This window comes from Osmerus mordax, chromosome 8 (genome assembly GCF_038355195.1).
Source record: "Osmerus mordax isolate fOsmMor3 chromosome 8, fOsmMor3.pri, whole genome shotgun sequence".
Lineage (NCBI taxonomy): Eukaryota > Metazoa > Chordata > Actinopteri > Osmeriformes > Osmeridae > Osmerus > Osmerus mordax.
This window is the reverse complement of record NC_090057.1, coordinates 653555-679071: the sequence shown is the minus strand read 5'-3', so window position 1 is coordinate 679071 and position 25517 is coordinate 653555. Positions and strand designations below refer to the sequence as shown.

The following is a 25517-nucleotide window of genomic DNA, read 5'->3' as shown; positions in this document are numbered from 1 at the left end:
CCATAGAATCTTGAATTCAGAAGGGATGATGCACATAGGCTATTAAATTCCGGATGTATTTATTACAACACATTTCTTTCATAATATTAATCTTACAAAAAATATGTCAGATGTGTCATGCGTGAGAAGTGTTAAAACACCAATTATCGCATCAAACACAATAGCATATTCTTTAGGTGTTACAGGTAGGCTAGCCTATGTTGAATTTGTTTAGAAAATCTCTATAAGAAAGTAACGTATTATTGGCATCTAACAACTGGAAAACATAAATTATATTGTTATCAAACCAGTTGGGTAAAAATAAGTTTAAAAATAAGTTAAAAGATGGCGCTGTCAGTTTCTCGCTCTCGCTTGCCTCACTGCGCCATTGAGCACTTTCCAGAGAATGAAACTGGGGCGCCATCGTTAAAGAGATCCTTTGCTTGGTAATCGCGAGAGAGGGACGTAAGTACTGTCGACGTCATACGTTTTACCGTGGGACAACAGTAACTAGGCAAACCCGATGTTTACAAAGATGTCTGCCGTGTGCTAGTTTGCAAAGCAACAAGCTCGTTCTTCTAGATAGGCTATAATAACCTCGACGGACCAATTCAACCAGTTGTAAACCATGCATCTAAAACATATCAAGACACTTTTGACACCCCAAGTAAGTTGGATGGCTACTCTAACCTACTTAGGTGCTGTGAAGCTAGCTACCCGTTGTACTAACTATTGTATGGGTTCAGAGTGGCTACAACATAGCTGGGCTAGCACTATCTTTAGAGTAGCTAGTTTAGGCAACTTCACCTTACACCAGATAACGTTCCGGTAGCAGCCAACTAGCACGTTAGCCACGGCAAACACGAACACAACCATGGGCGAACGATATTTATAGAAAGTAACAGCAACTAAGCAAGTCGATGCGTTTTCTTGACTTTGGTTGCTATTTGGCCGTGACTACTAGCGTTAGTAGAACAATACCAGCTAGGCTAGAGCTACCTACTTTCTGTTACTGTTACGACATGCTAGACACCAAGCGTTAGCTATCGAGATAAAAGTAGCTTTGCCTAAACTTACTCTTCACTACAGTAGAGCCTTCAGTTAGGGTTAGGGCTATAGTTGGGGAACCATGTCTTCTCTCTGTTAGCCAGTGACATGTGTTGTTGGTTTGGGACATTTTCATGAAGTAGTTATTGTCGCTCATTGGAGTGTTCTTCTTCTGACAGGATGGAGCTGCTAAAGTGACTTGTATGACCTGGGCACCAAACAACAGCAAGTTCGCCGTGTGCACCGTGGACCGGGTGGTGTTACTGTATGACGAGCAAGGAGAGAGGAGAGACAAGTTCTCCACCAAACCTGCAGACTCCAAGGTAAGTCAGAGTCATTGAGGTGTATGTAGGTTATTATGTCATTTATTTTCAGTTGAATTACATTTAAGCTCATACTAATAGGTAACAGTCGGTTAGTCAAACTGGTGCATGTGTATTAGCATGTGTATTTGCATGTGTATACAAATCAATCTTGCTTTTGCCTATGCAGTATGGCAAGAAGAGCTATGTGGTTAAGGCCATGGCATTTTCACCGGACTCAACTAAGATTGCCATAGCCCAAACCGACAACATCATCTTTGTCTATAAAATAGGGGAGGAATGGTAAGATCCAGATAGGTCAACAAGCCACCATGTTTTGTATTCAACACATTTGACACACTATTTGTCATTTTAAAATTATGTTATTTGATGTTTCCTACACAGGGGTGAGAAGAAAGTCATCTGTAACAAGTTTGTGCAGACGGTAGGAAGACCTCAGTCACCCTCCAGCTGTGTCTGGGTTTATACCTCTGATCGTTCTGCCCTGTTTTGGGATTTATTTTTGACGAGATCTCGTCTGTCTGTGTTTCAGAATGCTGTGACTTGTCTGATGTCTGTGTTTCAGAGTGCTGTGATTTGTCTGATGTCGGTGTTTCAGAGTGCTGTGACTTGTCTGTGTTTCAGAGTGCTGTGACTTGTCTGATGTCTGTGTTTCAGAGTGCTGTGACTTGTCTGATCTGGCCAGCGGAGCACGCTATTGTGTTTGGATTAGCCGAGGGGAAGGTACGACAATACAGCGTGCCAGTGAAGCATATCTGTACATTACAGTAAATCAGCAGGACTTACATGAATACCATCTTATGAGCTGCACAACACTCTCACGTTAACATGACGTTGTGTCTTCCTTGGTCTCTCAGGTCCGTATCGCTAACACCAAAACTAACAAGTCCTCCACCGTCTACGGAACGGAGTCCTACGTCGTCTCTTTGACATCTAAGTACGTAACAAGCCTCGCTTAAAAACAACAATATTTACACTCTTTCCTCCAGTTAGCTGTGTTGTGTTGATGCTGTGTTCTGGTGTTGTGTTGATGCTGTGTTCTGGTGTTGTATTGATGCTGTGTTCTGGTGTTGTGTTGATGCTGTGTTCTGGTGTTGTGTTGATGCTGTGTTCTGGTGTTGTGTTGATGCTGTGTTCTGGTGTTGTATTGATGCTGTGTTCTGGTGTTGTGTTGATGCTGTGTTCAGGTGTTGTATTGATGCTGTGTTCTGGTGTTGTGTTGATGCTGTGTTCTGGTGTTGTGTTGATGCTGTGTTCTGGTGTTGTGTTGATGCTGTGTTCTGGTGTTGTATTGATGCTGTGTTCTGGTGTTGTGTTGATGCTGTGTTCTGGTGTTGTGTTGATGCTGTGTTCTGGTGTTGTGTTGATGCTGTGTTCTGGTGTTGTGTTGATGCTGTGTTCTGGTGTTGTATTGATGCTGTGTTCTGGTGTTGTGTTGATGCTGTGTTCTGGTGTTGTGTTGATGCTGTGTTCTCTGCAGTGTGTCTGGGAAGGGCGTCCTGTCAGGCCACGCTGACGGAACAGTCGTACGCTACTTCTTCGACGATGAAGGGTCCGGAGAGTCCCAGGTACTGTACAAAACTATCTAAATCCAAATGATATAGTCCAGTGGTAGAGCATCTAACTGCAATTCAAGAGGTGGCAGAGTAAAATCCCTCTAAATCCAAGCTACTGCTAGCAGTTGTATACAAGACATACACAAGTACATTTACATTTAGTAATTTAGCAGACGCTCTTATCTCTTATCCAGAGCGACTTACAGTAAGTACAGGGACATTCCCCCCGAGGCAAGTAGGGTGAAGTGCCTTGCCCAAGGACACAACGTAATTATGCACGGCCGGGAATCGAACTGGCAACCTTCAGATTACTTGCCCGATTCCCTAACCGCTCAGCCACCTGACTCCCGTATCCGACCTGAGAATCTTTTGGTGTGCAGTCGACTCCTCTCCCACTGAGCCAGGTCTGAGTCTGTGGTGGTGAAGGTAGCTGGACAGGCTGCTGATGCAGAGTGTCTCCTGTGGCTCCGCAGGGCAAGCTGCTGACCCACCCCTGCCCCCCCTACGCCCTGGCCTGGGGCGCCCACAGCGTGGTGGCTGCGGGCTGCGACCGCAAGATCGTGGCGTACGGCCGCGAGGGCGCCGTGCTCCAGACGTTCGACTACAGCCGAGACCGCTCGGAGAAGGAGTTCACAGTAGCTGTCGCCAGCCCCAGTGGCCAATCGGTGGTGATCGGCAGTTACGACCGGTCAGTGTGTGTGTGTGTGTGTGTGTGTGTGTGCAGGCTGGGGGTTTAACAGGTGTGTGTGTGCAGGCTGCAGGTGTTTAACAGGTGTGTGTGTGCAGGCTGCGGGTGTTTAACTGGGGTCCTCGTCGGGATATGTGGGATGAAGCAGCTCCTAAGGAGATCCCCAACCTGTACACCATCACAGCCCTAGCCTGGAAGAAGGACGGCTCTCGCCTGTGTGCTGTAAGACACACACACACACCTTCTCAGAGCCATCACACACACACCTTCTCAGAGCCATCACACACACACCTTCTCAGAGCCATCACACACACACCTTCTCAGAGCCATCACACACACACCTTCTCAGAGCCATCACACACGCACCTTCTCAGAGCCATCACACACACACCTTCTCAGAGCCATCACACACACACCTTCTCAGAGCCATCACACACACACCTTCTCAGAGCCATCACACACGCACACACACACACCTTCTCAGAGCCATCACACACACACCTTCTCAGAGCCATCACACACACACCTTCTCAGAGCCATCACACACACACCTTCTCAGAGCCATCACACACACACCTTCTCAGAGCCATCACACACACACCTTCTCAGAGCCATCACACACACACCTTCTCAGAGCCATCACACACGCACCTTCTCAGAGCCATCACACACACACACACACACACACACACACCTTCTCAGAGCCATCACACACGCACACACTCTCTCAGAATCACAGTTGTGTTCACTGTCCTGAGGTGTCTTCATGTATTTACATTATTCATCTAACTGCATTAGTCTGTCTTCATTATTCATCTAACTGCATTAGTCTGTCTTCATTTACGTATTTAGATGAATAATCTGGTGTGATTTGTGTGTTGTTCTGCTCAGGGAACTCTGTGTGGCGGGGTGGAGCAGTTTGACTGCTGCCTGAGGAGAAGTATCTACAAGAACAAGTTTGAGATGACCTACGTGGGCCTGAGCCAGGTAGAGGAGGCAGCTGGCTTTGTGTGTGTGTGTGTGTGTGTCATGTACACTGAACACAACCTTAATATCAGTCATAATAATCTGCGGGGGTGCCAGGCTGGGGATAGCTGATTGGTTGAGCTGTTGTTTGATTAGTTTCCTGCTCCACAGGTGATCGTGAAGAACCTGTCCACAGGTTCGCGTGTGGTGCTCAAGTCCCACTACGGCTACGAGATAGACAAGGTGAAGATCCTGGGTAAGGACCGCTACCTGGTGGCCCACACCTCTGACACCCTGCTGCTGGGAGACCTGACCTCCAACAAGCTCAGCGAGGTAGGAGGAGGGGGGGGAGGGGTTGTGTTATGTGCTGTCCAGACTCACCCAGACTGCTTGTTCTCTAGGTGGCGTGGCAGGGCTCAGGAGGAAATGAGAAGTTCTTCTTTGAGAACGAAACGGTAGGAATCTGACTAGCTAGCATATGAAGAGTCACAAACCGGCACACGTTCGCAATGCCGGTTTGTAGCGGAAAGTGCTTCTAACTAGCTAGCTAGCTAGTTTACATTTTACATTCTGCTAAATGACTAAATGTAAAATGTAAACTAGCTAGCTACTGCTAGCATATGAAGAGTCACAAACGAATAATAAAAATCCTGTTATCTCTGTGTCAGGTGTGCATGATCTTCAACGCAGGAGAGCTCAGCTTGGTGGAGTACGGCAGCAACGAGATCCTGGGCTCCGTCAGGACTGAGTTCATGAACCCTCATCTCATCAGGTGACCTCACTCTCTACCACACACTAAACACCAACATTGAAATGAAACAGTGTTAGATGTTGTCCACTAGGTGGCAATGTTGAGCTTCATCGGTGGACTCACTGGTCTTTCCCTGGAGGACAGGTTGATGCAGCTGTCACCTGTTCCCTGCGGACACAGCTAGTCAACCTGCCCTCATAACCGTGTGTGTGTGTGTCCTGTGTGTGTGTCCTGTGTGTGTCCTGTGTGTGTGTGTGTCCTGTGTGTGTGTGTGTGTGTGCAGCGTGCGTCTGAATGAACGTAAACAGAAAGGTGTGGAGGACAACAAGAAGCTAGCCTACCTCATCGACATCAAGACCATCGCCATCGGTGAGTGTGTGGCTCGCTCACCTTAGGTGTGTGTGTTTGCCTGAGTGTGTGTGTGTGTCACTAACCTGACCACCTCCAACACACAGGGCTGGATGCTAGTGTACCTTCAGGTAGTGTAGTAGGCTGGATGCTAGTGTACCTCCAGGTAGTGTAGTAGGCTGGATGCTAGTGTACCTCCAGGTAGTGTAGTAGGCTGGATGCTAGTGTACCTCCAGGTAGTGTAGTAGGCTGGATGCTAGTGTACCTCCAGGTAGTGTAGTAGGCTGGATGCTAGTGTACCTCCAAGTAGTGTAGTAGGCTGGATGCTAGTGTACCTCCAGGTAGTGTAGTAGGCTGGATGCTAGTGTACCTCCAAGTAGTGTAGTAGGCTGGATGCTAGTGTACCTCCAAGTAGTGTAGTAGGCTGGATGCTAGTGTACCTCCAGGTAGTGTAGTAGGCTGGATGCTAGTGTACCTCCAGGTATTGTAGTAGGCTGGATGCTAGTGTACCTCCAGGTAGTGTAGTAGGCTGGGTGCTAGTGTACCTCCAGGTAGTGTAGTAGGCTGGGTGCTAGTGTACCTCCAGGTAGTGTAGTAGGCTGGATGCTAGTGTACCTCCAGGTAGTGTAGTAGGCTGGATGCTAGTGTACCTCCAGGTAGTGTAGTAGGCTGGGTGCTAGTGTACCTCCAGGTAGTGTAGTAGGCTGGATGCTAGTGTAGTAGGTAGTTTAGTAGGCAGGCAGTGGTTGTGGGTCTCTGTTGTATCAAAGTTAACTGTGGACTGATGATAAAGGTCTGACACACAGAGATGCTGACTTTCTGCTTTGTGATGGATGATCCTCATCATGACCAGGCTCAGACTCCAAGCTCTGAGAGGTCAGGATGGATATTGATTAACTGAACGACTATTTGATTGTAGCAAATCTCCTCTCCTTTCCTACTTCTATCCTCCTCTCTTCTTTTCCTCTCCTCTCCTTTCCCTCCCCCTCCCCCCTCTCCTCTCCTCTCCTTTCCCTCCCCCTCCCCCCTCTCCTCTCCTCTCCTCCTCTCTGTTGAAGCATCAGAGCACCAGCTGCCAGGCTGTGTTCTCCAGAGCTAATGAGGTCCAGGTTCTGCAGGCCTGGCCTGGGGGCTGGGGGCTTTGCAGGTGGTGAAAATGAGAAACAACCTCCATCCAATTTATTTCTCCCCTTTTTTTCCTTCTTCCCTTCTCCCCCCTCCACACACAGACACTCTTGGTTGTAGTTGTGTAGGTAGCCAGAGCAGACAAGGGCTGAAGGTGTTAATTGAATGTGTGACCTGCTGACAGTGTGTGTGTGTGCTGGAGAAGTCTGTTGAGGGTGTGTGTGTGTGCTGGAGAAGTCTGGTGAGGGTGTGTGTGTGTGCTGGAGAAGTCTGGTGAGGGTGTGTGTTTTTTTAAATTTATTTATTTTTAATTATTTTTCCACAGGTACACTTGCACTTATAGCAGTTCATGTTGTTTAATTGTAACTTGTTTAACTACATGCTCTTATGGTTCTTCCCTTTGGCACTTACTTTGGTTGTTCACAATGTGTGCTTCATGTTTTGGCTACTCGCGATGTTTTTTGGCTATCTTGTTGTTATGATCAGTGACCTATGCACTTTGTAAAGCTCTCTCTTGGAAGTCGCTTTGGATAAAAGCGTCTGCTAAATGAATAAATGTAAATGTAAATGTGTGTGTGCTGGAGAAGCCTGGTGAGGGTGTGTGTGTGTGCTGGAGAAGTCTGGTGAGGGTGTGTGTGTGTGTGTGTGTGTGTGCTGGAGAAGTCTGGTGAGGGTGTGTGTGTGTGTGTGCTGGAGAAGTCTGGTGAGGGTGTGTGTGTGTGTGCTGGAGAAGTCTGGTGAGGGTGTGTGTGTGTGCTGGAGAAGTCTGGTGAGGGTGTGTGTGTGTGTGTGTGCTGGAGAAGTCTGGTGAGGGTGTGTGTGTGTGTGTGTGTGTGCTGGAGAAGTCTGGTGAGGGTGTGTGTGTGTGCTGGAGATGTCTGGTGACTGAACCAGGGATTTGTTTCTAACCATGGTCCATAATCTCTCTCTCTGTCTGTCCCCCCCCTCCTCAGTGGATCTGATAGGAGGGTACAACCTGGGCACCATCAATCACGACTCCAAGATGGACTGGCTGGAGCTCAACGAGACAGGCAGGAAGCTGCTGTTCAGGGACAGGAAGCTACGAGTGAGAGGGGGAGGGGGTGTTTTCATTACATTTACAGTCATTCAGCAGATACTTTTATCTAAAGCAATGTACTGATGGTCACTTTAGTTCCACTGCATTATCCTCGTCCTCCAGCTCCACCTGTATGATGTCCAGACTGCAGTGAGGACCACTGTGCTGAGCTTCTGCTCGTACGTGCAGTGGGTCCCTGGCAGCGATGTGGTGGTGGGGCAGAACCGCTCAAGCCTGTGTGTCTGGTACAACATCGACAGCCCCGACAGGGTCACCATGATCCCCATCAAGGTCTGTGTGTGTGTGTGTGCGTGCGTGTGTTTGTGTGCGTGTGTGTGTTTGTGTGCGTGTGGTCTTGATTATCCTTAGTTAAGACTATAAGGACATGTTTTTGGGCTTCATAACTTCAGGTGATATTTCTAGGAGGGTTTAAGATGAGGTGTTAGGTTAAGGGTTAGGGACAAGACTGTTTAGAATGGGAGTGAGTCCTCACCAGGACAGTATAACAAACCTGTGTGTGTGTGTGTGTGTGCGTGCCCCCCAGGGTGACATGGTGGACCTGGAGCGAGGGCAGGGCAAGACAGAGGTGGTGGTGGTGGAGGGGGTGAACAGCGTGTCCTACACCTTGGACGAGGGACTCATCGAGTTCGGCACCGCCATCGACGATGGAGACTACTACAGGTCGGGTCAGGGTCAGGGTTAGGGGTCAGACTTACTACTTGGTCAGAGAAGGTTGTTTCGGTAATACACCTGTTTATATCCTGCTGCTTTGGGACCTCACTTGCTGTGCGTGTGTGCGTGTGTGTGTGTGCGTGTGTGTGCGTGCAGAGCCACAGCGTTCCTGGAGACTCTAGAGATGTCGTCAGAGACGGAGGCCATGTGGAGAACCCTCAGCAAGCTGTCCCTGGAGGCACGACAACTCCACATCTCTGAGAGGTCTCACACACACACACACACACACCTCTCACACACACCTCTCACACACACACCTCTCACACACACACCTCTCACACACACACACACAACCACACACCATAATGGGATGAGGGCCAACATGCAGCCTGGTATTAATAATTCAGGCAGAATTCCTTTATGGATGATTCATTTGCATAAATTATGCCAACAAAAAATCTCAGTTTTGTCCGTTGAGGAGAATGTAAATGAAGAAAACAGGGAAGGAGAGAGAGCGACAGGGGAAGAGAGAGGCAGGGAGAGAGAGAGATTGTGAGGTTGCTATCCCTGATGCAACCTCCCAGAGACAGCTGGTATCTGTGTGGATGGAGAGATGATTCAACTCTGTCTGAAGCTGTAGAGGTCAGCTCCCTGTCTCTCTCCTCTCCTGTCTCTCTCCTCTCCTGTCTCTCTCCTCTCCTGTCTCTCTCCTCTCCTGTCTCTCTCCACTCCTGTCTCTCCTCTCCTGTCTCTCCTCTCCTGTCTCTCCTCTCCTGTCTCTCCTCTCCTGTCTCCCCTCTCCTGTCTGTCTCCTCTCCTGTCTGTCTCCTCTCCTGTCTGTCTCCTCTCCTGTCTGTCTCTCCTCTCCTGTCTGTCTCCTCTCCTGTCTCTCCTCTCCTGTCTGTCTCCTCTCCTGTCTGTCTCCTCTCCTGTCTGTCTCCTCTCCTGTCTCTCCTCTCCTGTCTGTCTCCTCTCCTGTCTCTCCTCTCCTGTCTTTCCTCTCCTGTCTCTCCTCTCCTGTCTCTCTCCTCTCCTGTCGGGCTCCTCTCTTCATCCTCTCCTTTTGTTCCTCCTCTAGATGTTTTGCGGCCTTAGGAGATGTTTCCAAAGCCCGCTTCCTGAATGAGACCAACAAGATAGCTGACCAGGTCTCTAAGGAATACGTACGTAAAGGGTGACTGTGTCCACACACACTCTCTCACACACACACTGTACACACACACACAAGTTCTCACACACCTACACGCACGCACACCCATGTCCACACACACATACAGCACACACTCACGTTCACACCCACACACACGTAAGCGTGCTCTTACACACCCCGTGCCAACACTCTCTCCCCCTGTGTGTGTGTGTGTGTGTGTGTGTGTGTGTGTGTGTGTGTGCAGGGAGGAGAGGGGACGGGGCACTACACAGTGCAGGCTCGTCTGGCCATGCTGGATAAGAACTACAAGCTGGCTGAGCTGCTTTACCTGGAGCAGGTGTGGGCTCAGGGGGGGCGGGGGGGGGGAGGGGGGGGGGGGGTTGTAATGATGTGTGTGTATATTGGTGTGTGTGTGTGTGTATATTAGTGTGTGTATAATGGTGTGTTTGTGTGTGTGTATAATGGGATGTAGGTGGCTGAGCGGTTAGGGAATCGGGTTATTAATCAGAAGGTTGCTGGTTCGATTCCCGGCCATGCTAATGACGTTGTGTCCTTGGGCAAGGCACTTCACCCTACTGGCCTCGGGGAGAATGTCCCTGTACTTACTGTAAGTCGCTCTGGATAAGAGCGTCTGCTAAATGACTAAATGTAAATAATTGTGTGTGTGTGTAGAACGCCATAGAGGAGGTGATGGAGATGTACCAGGAACTGCACATGTGGGATGACTGCATCGCTGTGGCCGAGGCCAAGGTGACTCCAGCACACTCTCAGCTAGCTACTACTGTGTGTGTGTGCGTCAGTGTGTGTTCACACAAACAAGACCACACTCAGCCAACTCCACGTGTGTGTGTGTCAGGGCCACCCAGAGCTGGACAGTCTGAGGAGGAGGTACTACCAGTGGCTGATGGAGACCCAGCAGGAGGAGAAGGCTGGGGAGGTGAAGGAGTCCCAGCAGGACTTCCTGTCGGCCGTCAGCTTGTACCTGAAGGCTGGCCTCCCGGCCCGCGCAGCCCGCCTGGCCCTCAGCCACGACCAGCTGGCCGCCAACACCGACGTCATCAACCGCATCGCCGCCGCGCTCATCAAGGGAGAGTTCTACGAGAGGGTGGGTGATGTCATGGGTGATGCTGTGTGATCAGCAACTCTCTCTCTCTCTGGGTCTTAGACTAGAAAGCAGGTTGAGGTGTGTGCAGGTATATAAAGGTGTGTACTGTATGATCTGAGGGCCTCTCCTCTCCAGGCAGGAGACGTTTTTGAGAAGATCAGGAACCACCAGAGGGCTCTGGAATGCTACCGCAAGGGGCACGCCTTCAGCAAAGGTACTGAGGGGGGCGGGGGCACCCTCCATCCCTGAGGGGGGGCGGGGGCACCCTCCATCCCTGAGGGGGGCGGGGGCACCCTCCATCCCTGAGGGGGGCGGGGGCACCCTCCATCCCTGAGGGGGGGCGGGGGCACCCTCCATCCCTGAGGGGGGCGGGGGCACCCTCCATCCCTGAGGGGGGCGGGGGCACCCTCCATCCCTGAGGGGGGCGGGGGCACCCTCCATCCCTGAGGGGGGGCGGGGGCACCCTCCATCCCTGAGGGGGGCGGGGGCACCCTCCATCCCTGAGGGGGGCGGGGGCACCCTCCATCCCTGAGGGGGGGCGGGGGCTGGGAGGATAGACAGGTCTTAATGTGGATTCATGTCCAGTTTGTTTGGATTTAACTGTTTCATGTTGAATGCTCATTCTGTGTGTTGATTTGGTTCAACTGGTTTATTAATGTGTGTGTGTGCGTGTGTGTGTGTATGTCTGTGTGTGTGTGTGTGTGTGTGTGTGTAGCGGTGGAGCTGGCTCGGCAGTCCTTCCCTGCGGAGGTGGTGAGGCTGGAGGAGGCCTGGGGAGACTTCTTGGTCCAGCAGAAACAGATGGACCCTGCCATCAACCACTACATAGAGGCTGGGTACACACACACACACACACACCCAACACACACCTAACACACATCCACCACTAGACTGACTCATGTTCACTAACAGAAATAACCTCTGCTGTCCTCTCTCCTCCCTCCTCCTCCCCTCTCTCTCCTCTACTCCTCCTCTCTCTCTCTCCTATCCTCCTCTACTCCTCTAATCCTCCTCCTCTCCTCCTCCTCACTCCTCCTCTCCTCAGCTGCTCCTCCAAGGCGATAGAGGCAGCTATCGGAGCTCGGCAGTGGAAGAAGGCCGTCCACATCCTGGAGCTCCAGGAGGACCAGTCAGTAGGGGGACAGGACCTGAGGATCGCCCAGCACTACGCCTCTGTCCAGGACTACCAGGTGAGGAGGGGGAGAGAGGAGGAAGATAAATATGAGGAGAGGGAGAGCTTAGGAGGAGGGAGGGATGGAGAGGGAGGATGGATGGAGGGAGAGGGAGAGGGAGGAGGGAGGGATGATGGAGAGGGAGGGATGGAGAGGGAGGATGGATGAAGGGAGAGGGAGGAGGGAGGGAGGGATGGATGGAGAGGGAGGGATAGAAAGGGATGATGAAAGAAAGGCTGAAGGGAGAGAACAGACAGGTGTGGGCTGAGTCAGGGTCTGGCTGGGCTCCTCACAGCTGGGCTGTAGAACAACCTCACCACTGCTGACACGCTCTCTGAGCACGGATTAAGGTGTGTGTGTGTGTGTGTGTGTGGTTGCAGGTGGCAGAGCGTTTGTATGTGAAGGGAGGCCACATTAAGGATGCTATCGACATGTACACTGAGGCTGGGCGCTGGGAGCATGCTCACAGGGTAAGGCTGGAGAGAACACCAGCATCTCCACATCTAACGAGCTGCAACACTCTAGAACATAGAGCATCTCCACATCTAACGAGCTGCAACACTCTAGAACATAGAGCATCTCCACATCTAACGAGCTGCAACACTCTAGAACATAGAGCATCTCCACGTCTAACGAGCTGCAACACTCTAGAACACCAGCATCTCCACATCTAACGAGCTGCAACACTCTAGAACATCTTCACATCTAACGAGCTGGACCACTAGAACATAAATATCTGCTGAACGACAGGATCATCATCAGCTAGTCATCTAAAAAATATCATGCAAGAAATCCTAACATATTACCTTACATGTCAGATATTTTTTATAACAATGTTGTATGCATACTAGTGCACGTAGAAACCACAGCAGAAGATCAAGGATCAGAAGTGTAAAAAGTTCCAACAGTATTTCATTTGTCAGAGTCAGAGAATGGTCTGTATTTACCGGACACAGTGAAAAATCCTACTAATAATAAGCGTGTGTAGCTTGCTGTGAAGTGTATGACCCAGGAGGACGTGTCAGCTCTGTACATCAGCCGGGGGCAGGAGCTGGAGAGAGATGGCAGCTTCAAGGAGGCAGAGAGGTGATGCTGCTGCCTGTCTGTCTGCCTGTCTGCCTGTCACAGCCCCCCTCCTCCTCTCCTGTTTCCCTCCTTCCTCCCCTCCCTCCTCTGGTCCCTCATGTCTCCTCCTCTGGTCCCTCATGTCTCCTCCTCTGGTCCCTCATGTCTCCTCCTCTGGTCCCTCATGTCTCCTCCTCTGGTCCCTCATGTCTCCTCCTCGGTTCCTCCGAGTATCGACTCAAACCCGCTGGTAGATTAATGATGGATGTTAGCAGGTCCAAGGCCCACAGGGCATTCAGGGTTCAGCATTCAGGGACCTGCTTTCTGTCACTTCATCCTCAAAACTGTCGATTACAATCCAGAGGCCTCTCTCCTCCTCCCCATCTCCTCCCAATAACTCCTCCTCTCCCCATCTTCTCCCCCTCTCCTCTCCACCCGTGGGCTCCAGCTCATGGTGTAGCACCAGTCTGCTGTCACCAGGAGCACTAGTCAGCTGTATTGATCCCTGCTTTGATGAATGTGGCTGAGATTATTGGGCAATGATGAGAAATGTTTACTGCTCTAGTCTGGTGGTTTATGTTATCAGAGATGAAGTAATTCTTCAAAAGCATAGCAATGTAATCAGAACGCTGTGTGTGTGTCCAGGCTGTTTGCCACTGTGGAGCAGCCTGATCTGGCCATCACCATGTACAAGAAGAACAAGATGTTTGCTGACATGATCCGCCTGGTGGCCCAACACCACCCTGACCTGCTGGCAGAGACACACCTGCACCTGGCCAAGGTGTCCACCTCTCACCCCCATCACCACTCCACCTGGGGCCCTCTCACCCCCATCACCACTCCACCTGGGGCCCTCTCACCCCCATCACCACTCCACCTGGGGCCCTCTCACCCCCATCACCACTCCACCTGGGGCCCTCTCACCCCCATCACCACTCCACCTGGGGCCCTCTCACCCCCATCACCACTCCACCTGGGGCCCTCTCACCCCCATCACCACTCCACCTGGGGCCCTCTCACCCCCATCACCACTCCACCTGGGGCCCTCTCACCCCCATCACCACTCCACCTGGGGCCCTCTCACCCCCATCACCACTCCACCTGGGGCCCTCTCACCCCCATCACCACACTAAAGCTGGGGCGCTCTCAACCCCATCACCACACTAAAGCTAGGACTGAAGAGAAACTCAGCTCATATTATAACCGTTTATATTACGATACATACTGCATTATAACCGTTTATATTATAGCTGTCCTTGCAAAGAGGTGTGTTGTATCCTTAATATGATCTACAGATTAGAGCTGGACCTTTGTAAAGATTTAGAAAGTGTATGTATGTATCATGATGGTGTATTTGGGTACTGATGTAGCATATCATGCCTCCCATGTCCCAGGAGCTGGAGGCGGAGTCTCGTTTCTCGGAGGCGGAGCATCACTACCTGGAGGGGCAGGAGTGGAAGTCAGCGGTGATCATGTACCGTGCCTGCAACATGTGGGAGGACGCCTTCAGGGTATGCACGCTGACCACGCCCCCTCACACGCTGACCACGCCCCCTCACACGCTGACCACGCCCCCTCACACGCTGACCACGGCCCCTCACTGCAGCACCACCTCCCGTCTGGTGCAGCTCAGCGAGCCATCGAATTCAAACCGCTGTTGTGTGTGTGTGTGTGTGTGTGTGTGTGTGTGTGTGTGTGTGTGTGTGTGTGTGTGTGTGTGTGTGTGTGTGTGTGTGTGTGTGTGTGTGTGTGTGTGTGTGTGTGTGTGTGTGTGTGTGTGTGTGTGTGTGTGTGTGTGTGTGTGTGTGTGTGTGTGTGTGTGTGTGTGTGTGTGTGTGTGTGTGTGTGTGTGGGACAGGTGGCTAAGAGCCACGGGGGGGGCAGTGCCCTGAAGCAGGTAGCCTACCTGTGGGCCAAGAGTCTGGGAGGAGAAGCTGCTGTCAGACTGCTCAACAAGTTAGGGCTGCTGGAGAACACCATAGACCTGGCCACAGACAACAGGTGAGCACACACACCCTCACACACACTCTCACACCCTCTCACACCGCTGGGATAGACCTTGCTCCAGGACCAGAGATGGGAGGTAAACAAAGACAAGTACTTCGTTGCACTATGCACAAGCCACCTTATTTGCACAAATATTTTTTCAGCCTTTAGAAACCTTTTTGGGGGGAAACTTTTAGAAATTACTTTTTCAACCTTTCAGAACTTATTTTTAGAAAATATTTGTTCAAACATTGTGTTAAAAAAGTGTTGCAAAATATAAATATATATATATTTTTAAACCTTATATTATCTCCTCTCCTCCAGCTCCTTTGACTTTGCCTTTGAGTTGGCTCGTCTCTCCTGCAAACAGAAGGTCCCTGAGATCCACCTGAAGAACGCCATGTACCTGGAGGATGAGGTAGCACACCTCACAACACACACACACCTCACAACACACACACACCTCACAACACACACACACCTCACAACACACACACCTCACAACACACACACACCTCACAACACACAAACAACTCACAACACACACACCTCACAACACACACACACCTCACACAACACACACACACCTCACAACACACACACACACCTCATCACAACACACACACACCTCCACTCAGAAATCCTTGGTTCATCCCTGTCATTGTGTCCTCTCTTTCTCTCGCCATCTCTCTCTCTCCCTCCTCTCAGATATTAAATGTCATCCATACATTATTCATTCTAGATGTTTTCTTTTCAAGGGCAAGTTCAGCGAAGCCGAGGCAGAGTTCATCAAAGCTGGTAGGCCGAAGGAGGCCGTGCTAATGTGAGTAGCATGAGGAGCTAGCACAGTTAGCAAAGCTAATGTGAGTAGCATGAGGAGCTAGCACAGTTAGCAACGCTAATGTGAGTAGCATGAGGAGCTAGCACAGTTAGCAACGCTAATGTGAGTATCATGAGGAGCTAGCACAGTTAGCAACGCTAATGTGAGTAGCATGAGGAGCTAGCACAGTTAGCAACGCTAATGTGAGTATCATGAGGAGCTAGCACAGTTAGCAACGTGAATGTGAGTAGCATGAGGAGCTAGCACAGTTAGCAACGTTAATGTGAGTACCACCCTCATTCTTCCTGTGCTGTTTACAGGCACAGACCAAGACTAGTGTAGAGCTAAGATGCCTTTCCTATATCACACTGCAGCTCTCGCATCTCTCACCAGCAGGCTTAACTGTGCATGGACTTCTCTCCCCTCCTCCCCCAGGTACGTCCACACCCAGGACTGGACCGGTGCCCAGCGCGTGGCGGAGGCCCACGACCCGGGCAGCGTGGCGGAGGTTCTGGTGGGCCAGGCCAAGTTCTGCTGCGAGCAGAAGGACTTCCAGAAGGCCGAGGCCTTCCTCCTCCGCGCACAGAGACCCGAGCTGGCAGTCAAGTTCTACAAGGTGAATGAACACCTCTAACCATATGAACTAGCTGTTTCCCAGAGGGCTTCACCTCAGACCATACGAACTAGCTGTGTCCCAGAGGGCTTCACCTCAGACCATACGAACTAGCTGTGTCCCAGAGCGCTTCACCTCAGACCATACGAACTAGCTGTGTCCCAGAGGGCTTCACCTCAGACCAGCACACAGCCTCCAGGCTCATCCTGGGATGATCTTCTTGTGGTGCTGCCAGTTTTGCAGTGGTCTGTGTGTGTGTGTTTTGTACTTCTATAAGTCAGTCTTGTGCTTGGATGAGCTACAGAGAAGCCGTCCCGCTGGGCGATGGAAGGATGTTGTTGTTGATGTTGTTGTTGTTTGTGTCTCAGGATGCAGAGCTGTGGAGCGACGCCATGCGGATCTGTAAGGAGTACCTCCCCAACAAACTCTCTCTGCTGCAGGAGGAGTACGAGAGGGAGGCTGCCAAGAAGGGCTCACGGTGAGAGGGGGGAGGGAGGGAGGGAGGGGGGGGGGGAGAGGGGGGGAGGTGGAGGGGGGGGGAGAGGGAGGGAGGATGCTCCCTATACCCTACTACATACCAACAAACTCCTCTATGCATCTCTTCTGATGCTTTACTAAAACATGGCGGCTTTTAGCTTAGATTAAATTCCTAATTAGCAGCTCATTAAAGATCCCTCTCATCCTCTCCTGCCTTTAATGACTTTGGGGAAAACATCAAAGACTTCAGCAGAGGATCCAAACAACAGAGGAGAGGGAGGAGGAGGAGAGGGGGAACGAGGAGAGGGGGAATGAGGAGAGGGGGAATGAGGAGAGGGGGAATGAGGAGAGGGGGAACGAGGAGAGGGGGAACGAGGAGAGGGGGAACGAGGAGAGGGGGAACGAGGAGAGGGAGAACGAGGAGAGGGGGAACGTTGTGCTTGCAGTCTTCAGTTCCTGGCCCTCTGGGTAGATGCTGTCTGAGATGCAGATCTGGATGAGCTGAACTCACAGCCTTCACTATCCTGCTAACACACACATCTGTATAACTGTGCGTGTTTGTGTGCGTGCGTATCTGTGTGTGCGCGTGTGTGCGTTCGAGCAGGGGCGTGGAGGGGCTGGTGGAGCAGGCCAGGGAGTGGGAGCAGGCAGGAGAGTTCTCCAGGGCTGTGGAGTGCTACCTCAAGGTGACAGACGCATCCAGCGTGGCGCTCATGGAGAAGTGCTGGATGAAGGTAGAGATCCACACCTTACCTCACCTGTCTGACCTCCTCACCTCACCTGTCTGACCTCCACACCTCACCTGTCTGACCTCCACACCTCACCTGTCTGACCTCCTCACCTCACCTGTCTGACCTCCTCACCTCACCTGTCTGACCTCCACACCTCACCTGTCTGACCACCTCACCTGTCTGACATCCTCACCTCACCTGCCTGACCTCTACACCTCACCTGTCTGACCTCCACACCTTACCTGTCTGACCTCCTCACCTCACCTGCCTGACCTCCTCACCTCACCTGCCTGACCTCCACACCTCACCTGTCTGACCTCCACACCTTACCTGTCTGACCTCCACACCTTACCTCTCTGACCTCCACACCTCACCTCACCTGTCTGACCTCCACACCTCACCTGTCTGACCTCCACACCTTACCTGTCTGACCTCCACACCTCACCTGTCTGACCTCCTCACCTCACCTGTCTGACCTCCACACCTCACCTGTCTGACCTCCTCACCTCACCTGTCTGACCTCCACACCTTACCTGTCTGACATCCACACCTCACCTCACCTGTCTGACCTCCACACCTCACCTCACCTGTCTGACCTCCACACCTCACCTGTCTGACCTCCACACCTCACCTCACCTGTCTGACCTCCACACCTCACCTCACCTGTCTGACCTCCACACCTCACCTGTCTGACCTCCACACCTCACCTGTCTGACCTCCACACCTTACCTCACCACATGTCATTTGACATCAGCAACGCCAATGAAAAGGCAAGCTCACCTCTGACCCCTATGACCTCTGACCCCCAGGCGGCAGAGCTGTCCATCAAGTTCCTGACGCAGGAGCGTGCTGCAGCCGTGGTGCACACGGTCGGCCCCCGCCTCACTCAGCTCAGGAAGTACAACGCTGTGAGTCTGCACTTCCTGTTCACACTGTCGCTAAGATACGCATGTCTGACGCCTGACCCCTCTTCATTTATTATATCAATGTTTTACCACTGAGCTATATCCAAACTGTAATCCATGCATGTTTCTGTAAAGGGACATTGAAGTACCCACAATGTTTGGGGCTATCTCGTTGTTATGTTCAGTGACCTATGCACTTTTGTAAAGCTCTCTCTTGGAAGTCGCTTTGGATAAAAGTGTCTGCTAAATGCATAAATGTAAATGTAAGTATGAGGCTCCTAAATACTTGTTGGTAGAACCGGTGCTTCCGATTGGCCGAAGTCTAATCCTCCATCCTGTCGTTAAGGGACATGATGGATTCATAAGTCTGAAAGGCTTAGGGCCCTATTTTAACGATCTGAAACGCAAGTATCAAAACACAAAGCGCAAGTAACTTTGTGGGCGGGACTCCGGCGCTGTTGCTATTACACCGGCGGGATAAATGACTTTGCGCCTGGCGCAAATCTAAAATGGGTTGGTCTGAAGTAGTTACATTACTAATGGGTGTGGTTTGGGCGTAACGTGCAATAAACCAATCAGAGCGTCATCTCACATTCCCTTTAAGAGCAGGCGTGCGGCGGATTTGCCAGGCGCACGCCAGGAGCGGTTCACAGCCGAGGAGACCGACGTTCTCGTCAGGGCCGTAAAAGACAGAAGTGACATTGTATGGGAAAAGCAGAGCAGTTTTCTTATTGCACTAAGTTGCCCACTCTTGCTGCTCATTCAAATTTTTATTTTTATATATATATAATTTTTTTAATTGTTATATTTTTTAATTGTTTAGTTCTTAGAATTAGTTTAACCGTTGTACTTTTTAACTTAATTGAAGACCCTTATATGTTTATTGTTTGCACCTTCCTGCCACATCAAATTCCGTGTTTATGTAACAAAGGTTACATGGCGAATAAACCGAATTGTGATTCTGATGGGGATGGGAGAAGAAACCCACCAAAATAAGCCATACAATAAATCAAAACATGTAACGTAGCTTCGCAGGAAGAAGACCCTGGCCTCGCCAGCAGTGTGCACGGGCCAAGCATGCGCCCTTAAAATAGCATCTGAATAACGCGCCATTGACTTTAGACTACTTTTTTCCTGGTCTGTGGCGGAATTGTTTTCTGAAACTGCAAAATTGCACCAGGGAACGTTTGCGCCGGAACATGCCTCCTCTTTTCGCTGAACTGCCCCCGGGAGCACAAGGTCATTCCCTAATTTACCGACGTGCGTCTGTTGAGGGAAAAGTCTGCTTTGCGTCGAGTGCAAACTAGGAATGATACTTGCGTCGTTGACAGTCAATGGCGCTGGTTGCAAGATAGGGCCCTTAGTGTGAAAGCAATATATATACAAGAAGTGGAAATACAAGAAAAGGGGATTTGATGAAAAATAAATGTATGTGTGTGTGTGTAGACAGGGTCGTTTGAGGCCTCCCTGCTTTATGCCATTCTTCTGAGCCCTTCAGAGATTCTTTGTGGAAAGCAAATATATCATCAGCCCCCCTCCCTCCTCATCCTCCCTCTCTCCCTCTCTCTCCCTCTCTCTGCTGAGCAGGCAGCAGAGCTGTATCTGAACTTGGACCTCATTAAGGAAGCCATCGATGCTTTCATCCAGGGGGAAGAATGGAACAAGGCCAAGCGTGTGGCCAAGGAGCTGGACCCAAGGTGACACACACACACAGACACACACACAGACACACACACAGACACACACAGACACACACACAGACACACACACAGACACACACACAGACACACACACAGACACACACACAGACACACACACAGACACGCACACAGACACGCACACAGACACACACACACACACACACAGACACACACACACACACACACACACACACACAGACACACACACACACAGACACACACACACACACATACACACACACAGACACACACACAGACACACACACAGACACACACACAGACACACACACACATACAAAGAGACACACAGACACACACAGACACACATACAAAGAGACACACAGACACACACACAGACACACACACAGACACACACAGACACACACAGACACACACAGACACACACAGACACACATACAAAGGGACACACAACCCTGCCTCTCCAATCACCCTTAACAACCAGGTTGCTAGGCTAACGCTGCTCTCACTGCTTCCCCCTCAGTCATCCAGCAACCACATGTATAGGCTGTAGCCCCTCCTCTCCTCCCCCCCCCCTTCCCCTGGTGTGTCCCCCTCACCCTGACTGTGGTCCTGTAGGTATGAGGAATATGTGGACCAGAGATACAAGGAGCACCTGAAGAACCAGGGCAAGGCTGAGTCTGTGAGTGTTGCTGCTTGAACAGGCCCACTCTATATATAAGCACTGTTGTGTTCTGTCATAAAGAATACACATAGCTAAGCATGTGATTTTGTGTGTCTGTGTCTGTAGCTGGTAGGAGTGGATGTAATTGCAGCACTGGACATGTATGCAGACAGAGGCCAGTGGGAGAAGTGCTTAGAAACAGCCTCCAAACAGGTAACCTCATCTCACCTGCCCGAACTGAAACAGCCTTGTACTGCTCTAAGCTGCGCTGAACTCATTGTTGTCTTTGTGCTTGTCTCGTGTGCGTTGGTAGAACTTCAAGATCCTGCACAAGTATGTGGCTCTGTTTGCCACCCACTTGATCAAGGAGGGAGAAGCAGAGAAGGTCCTTCACCTGTACAGCCAGCATGGAGCCCCTGCAAACCCTCAGGTAGCTGCCTGACCCTTACTGCGCTCTCCTCTGACCTACCTAAGTAGTAGGTAGGTGGGAAGGTGGCTGGGGAGGTAGGTCACCTGTACCAACATGTTGTTCTAGAACTTGCTGCCTGTCTGCCCAGTCAGTTACCTTCTCCTCCTTCTCCTTCTCCTCCTTATCCTCCCTTCTCTTCCTTCTCTTCCTTCTCCTTCCTTCTCTTCCTTCTCCTCCTTCTCCTTCTTCTCCCTTCTCATCCTTCTCCTCCTTCACCTCCTTCTCCTCCCTTCTCCTCCTTCACCTCCTTCTTCTTCTCCTCCCTTCTCTTCCTTCTCTTCCATCTCCTCCTTCACCTCCTTCTCCTCCTTCACCTCCTTCACTTCCTTCTCCTCCTTCTCCTTCTCCTCCTTCTCCTCCCTTCTCTTCCTTCTCTTCCATCTCCTCCTTCACCTCCTTCTCCTCCTCCTCCTTCTCCTCCCTTCTCTTCCTTCTCTTCCATCTCCTCCTTCACCTCCTTCACCTCCTTCTCCTCCTTCACCTCCTTCTCCTCCTTCACCTCCTTCTCCTCCTTTTCTTCCCTTCTCTTCCTTCTCCTCTTTCTCCTCCTTCACCTCCTTCTCCTCTATTTCCTCCCTTCTCCTCCTTCTCCTCCTTCACCTCCTTCTCCTCCTTCTCCTCCTTCACCTCCTCCTCCTTCTCCTCCCTTCTCTTCCCTTCTCCTCCTTCTCCTCCTTCTCCCAGAACTTCAACATCTACAAGCGCATGTTCCTGGACCTGCTGGGTCTGCGAGGCCGGGAAGGGCCCGAGTTCTTCCGCCTGTGGGCCGACCTCAGAGATGTCCTGCTTCTGCTGGTGAGCACCGGGCCAGATCAGACCGGTTCAGACCGGTTCAGACCAGTATACAGGTCCAGTATAACTCCACCTGCCCTGCCTCGTGTGCAGGTGATGTATCTGACGGTCTGATATGTTTGTTTGCAGTGTGACAACCTGAGAAAGTCATCAGAGGCCAGCAGTCCGTCCCACGAGGAGTTTGAGAAGATGCTGCTGATCGCCCACTACTGCGCCACCCGCTCTGCTGCCAGGGGAGTGGACCTGCTGGTACACACACTTACACACACTCACACACACACTGTAAAAACACTGAATCTACAAACCTGTTATCCTCGCCTCCTCCTCTCCTTTCTCCTCCTCCCATCCTCCCCTCACCCTCTCCTTTCTCCCCCTCCTCCTCTCTCCTCAGGTCAGCGTAGCGACCAAGCTATCCATCTCCCTGCTGCGCCACACAGACCTGGTGCCGGCCGACAAGGCCTTCTACGAGGCGGGCATGGCCTGCAGGGTAGGTCAGGGGTCAGGGGTGGCAGTACCAGAGGGACTTCTCCTACCTGTGTGGAATTCTGCAGTGATTTTAATGTGTACGTGTGTGTATGTATGTGTGTGTGCGTACGTGCGTGTATGTGTGTGTACTCTGCGTGCGTGTCCGCAGGCTATTGGCTGGGAGAACATGGCCTTCATCTTCCTGAACCGCTTCCTGGATCTGTCGGATGTGAGTTACCCAACAGCACACTTCACCTCTCCTCTCTGCTGGGGGGTCGAGGGGTCTGTACAGCAGGAAGATAACTGTGGAGAGCTCTGTGGTTATTTTTTTTCTTATATCCTGTGTGTGTGTGCTCCAGGGTATAGATGAGGGGAGCCTGGACACCCTGGATCACTCGGACTTCCAGGACACTGACATCCCCTTCGAGGTCCCCGTCCCCACCAAGCTGCACGTGACCGTAAGACCCTAAGACCGTAAGATGTAGAGCTGCAGTAGGGCTGCAGGGGGGCTGCAGTAGAGCTGCAGTAGAGCTGCAGGAGGGCTGCAGGAGGGCTGCAGTAGAGCTGCAGTAGCGCTGCAGTAGACCTGCAGAAGGGCTGCAGTAGAGCTGCAGGAGGGCTGCGGTAGAGCTGCAGGAGGGCTGCAGTAGAGCTGCAGTAGAGCTGCAGGAGGGCTGCAGGAGGGCTGCAATAGACCTGCAGGAGGGCTGCTGTAGAGCTGTAGTAGAGCTGCAGGAGGGCTGCAGTAGAGCTGCAGGAGGGCTGCTGTAGAGCTGCAGGAGGGCTGCAGGAGGGCTGCAGTAGAGCTGCAGTAGAGCTGCTGGAGGGCTGCAGGAGGGCTGCAGTAGAGCTGCAGGAGGGCTGCAGGAGGGCTGCAGTAGAGCTGCAGATGGTGCTGATGGTGCTGTGTTCCCAGGAGTCCCAGAGGGAGGAGATCCGTGACTGGGTTCTGACCGTGTCCATGGACCAGCGGGTGGAGCAGGTTCTGCCCAGAGATGAGAGGGCCACATACGAGGCCTCGCTGCTGGCTGCCAACACCGGCATTTGCTCCCTGCCCTGCATCATCACTGGTAAGACACGCCCCCTGGACAACAGGACACGCCCCCTACCCACCAGGCTAGCTGACTGACTGTTCTGTTTATTGACTGAGCAGGGTGTTTGTGTTCCAGGCTACCCTGTGCTGAGGAACAAGATGGAGTTCAAGGCTCCAGGGAAGGTAGCGAACAAGGAGGACTGGAACAAGTTCCTGATGGCCACCAAGGTACACCCTGTCTGGGCTGCTAGGGGTGGGGGGGGGGGGGGGGTGGGGGGGGTGGGTGGGGGGGTGTATAACAGCACACATCCCTTTGATCTCAGAGTTAAAGATGCACAGTATGAATGCTAGTTGTCTTTGGTCCAAATCATTTCAGTGTATTTCATCATCAAATATAGAGATGTATTCACAGGCCAGCTGTGTATGCACACTCCTGCACCTACACATGCACACACACGGCCACACATAACTACACACAGCTACACAAACCTGTACAAACAGCCACACACAACTACACACAGCTACACAAACCTACACACACAGCTACACATGCAGTCCTTCTTGTGCATTCTGACATGTGATTGGCTATGCTGTGTGTGTGTCCTTTCCAGACCACTCACAGTCCAGAGTGCCAGGATGTGCTGAAGTTCATCAGCCAATGGTGCGGTGGCCTGCCTGCCTCTGGATTCTCCTTCCACTGAGTCACACACACACACACACACACACACACACACACACACACACAGTTCGATGTCACCATGGGGGGTATTTACATCTGTAGATTTCTCCCTCTTTCTCTATCTTTCTTCCTCTCTGTGTTAAATCCAGTTGCATTCCACCTTTTTTTAAATCTTACCTTATTTTCATGTCTGTTTGCTGCCGTGTGTGCGTTTGTGTGTGTGTGTGTGTGTGTGTGTGTGTGTTTGATTCTGTTAGAGGCTTCAGAGGTGTCTTCATATTTCAGATAATGGCATCCAGAAATGCTCTAATTTATTTTAATCATTTTAATGTTCAAATGTTCAAATTACTAAAAAACAATACAGTTTTAGTAAGAGAATGTAATAATTAGCATTATCGCTTTGTATTTGGTTCATTCATCTGCATGCTGTTTTAAATGTATTTCATATGTATAGTTATGTTAAATAAAAAGTTTATATTGGTCCCTTCAATCATGTATTCAATTTGAACGATTTGATCAACCAATCGGGATGCAGGACTCTATAATCTCTATTGTAATATTATGAGCTGCTCCATCCTGAGTAGGTTAGTAACACCACCCATCCCCCCTCTCTCACGAGGGACATGTCAGGTTATGTCTGAAACTGAAACAGGCGGTTATTCCCATTGGATGGTTACCTCCTTGTGGTAAAATATTAACACATAAAAGGTCCGTTGAGCAGTTGAGAAAGGGCGCACAGAATACAGTATTTCTTTATTGACCAAAAGCTGTTGACGAGATTTTGATGTTGCATTCGATGGGAGAACTAACCCGTTCAATGTATGTCTCTAGTCCCCGGCAGACGGCGGTCACCTTGAATGAACCGCATGTGTCACCTGATCAAGCTGAACGAATACTGACTTTGTCTTGCTGTGTCAAAGAAATGCCCTTGAATTTCCTACACATCATTTGAATAATGTTTACATCCACCATGTAGCCAATAGGCACGTCCCTGCCTGACCCAGGTGGAAGGCCTATTCACATTTATATTTCAGTTTTACTCAGATCTCATAATTTCTCTCCCGTTCTCGTGTCTCCTGTACATCCTCTTTTCGCCTTTTGAGTTGTAGGCCAGGAGGAATACACGAATTCAAAAATGCAACATTCATTTGGGGCTTATGGATTCAAATCTGTATGACCTATATTATAGTATCTCCAGTG

General features: G+C 50.9%; 1 protein-coding gene across 1 annotated transcript; it reads left to right on the top strand.

Moving 5' to 3' along the window:
• Window positions 1-1229: 1229 nt before the first annotated feature.
• ift172 (intraflagellar transport 172) lies at window positions 1230-24796 on the top strand. Its single transcript, XM_067241612.1, has 47 exons — window positions 1230-1349; window positions 1519-1631; window positions 1734-1773; window positions 2007-2072; window positions 2207-2286; window positions 2830-2917; window positions 3379-3593; window positions 3692-3815; window positions 4485-4580; window positions 4731-4892; window positions 4961-5014; window positions 5228-5331; window positions 5594-5679; window positions 7737-7849; window positions 7964-8131; window positions 8385-8521; window positions 8669-8776; window positions 9591-9675; window positions 9907-9999; window positions 10335-10412; window positions 10519-10767; window positions 10903-10981; window positions 11483-11603; window positions 11813-11957; window positions 12320-12409; window positions 12928-13025; window positions 13650-13785; window positions 14399-14515; window positions 14863-15005; window positions 15315-15408; window positions 15749-15813; window positions 16246-16426; window positions 16792-16901; window positions 17505-17634; window positions 18441-18539; window positions 20124-20233; window positions 20834-20897; window positions 21006-21092; window positions 21193-21309; window positions 22033-22143; window positions 22270-22389; window positions 22532-22627; window positions 22775-22834; window positions 22965-23063; window positions 23522-23675; window positions 23775-23866; window positions 24250-24796. The coding sequence occupies exons 1-47, from the start codon at window positions 1230-1232 to the stop codon at window positions 24337-24339; spliced, it is 5187 nt and encodes a 1728-aa protein (XP_067097713.1). The 3' UTR covers window positions 24340-24796.
• Window positions 24797-25517: the final 721 nt, after the last annotated feature.

What these genes read in the sequence shown, in the direction of transcription:
- ift172 (XM_067241612.1), top strand. Translation starts at nt 1,230, where the DNA reads ATGACCTGGGCACCAAACAACAGCAAGTTCGCCGTGTGCACCGTGGAC. An exon ending in CATCAAGACCATCGCCATCG is followed by an intron (nt 5,680 to 7,736) that starts GTGAGTGTGTGG and finishes CCCCCTCCTCAG; the next exon opens with TGGATCTGATAGGAGGGTAC. An exon ending in TGGCAGTCAAGTTCTACAAG is followed by an intron (nt 16,427 to 16,791) that starts GTGAATGAACAC and finishes TTTGTGTCTCAG; the next exon opens with GATGCAGAGCTGTGGAGCGA.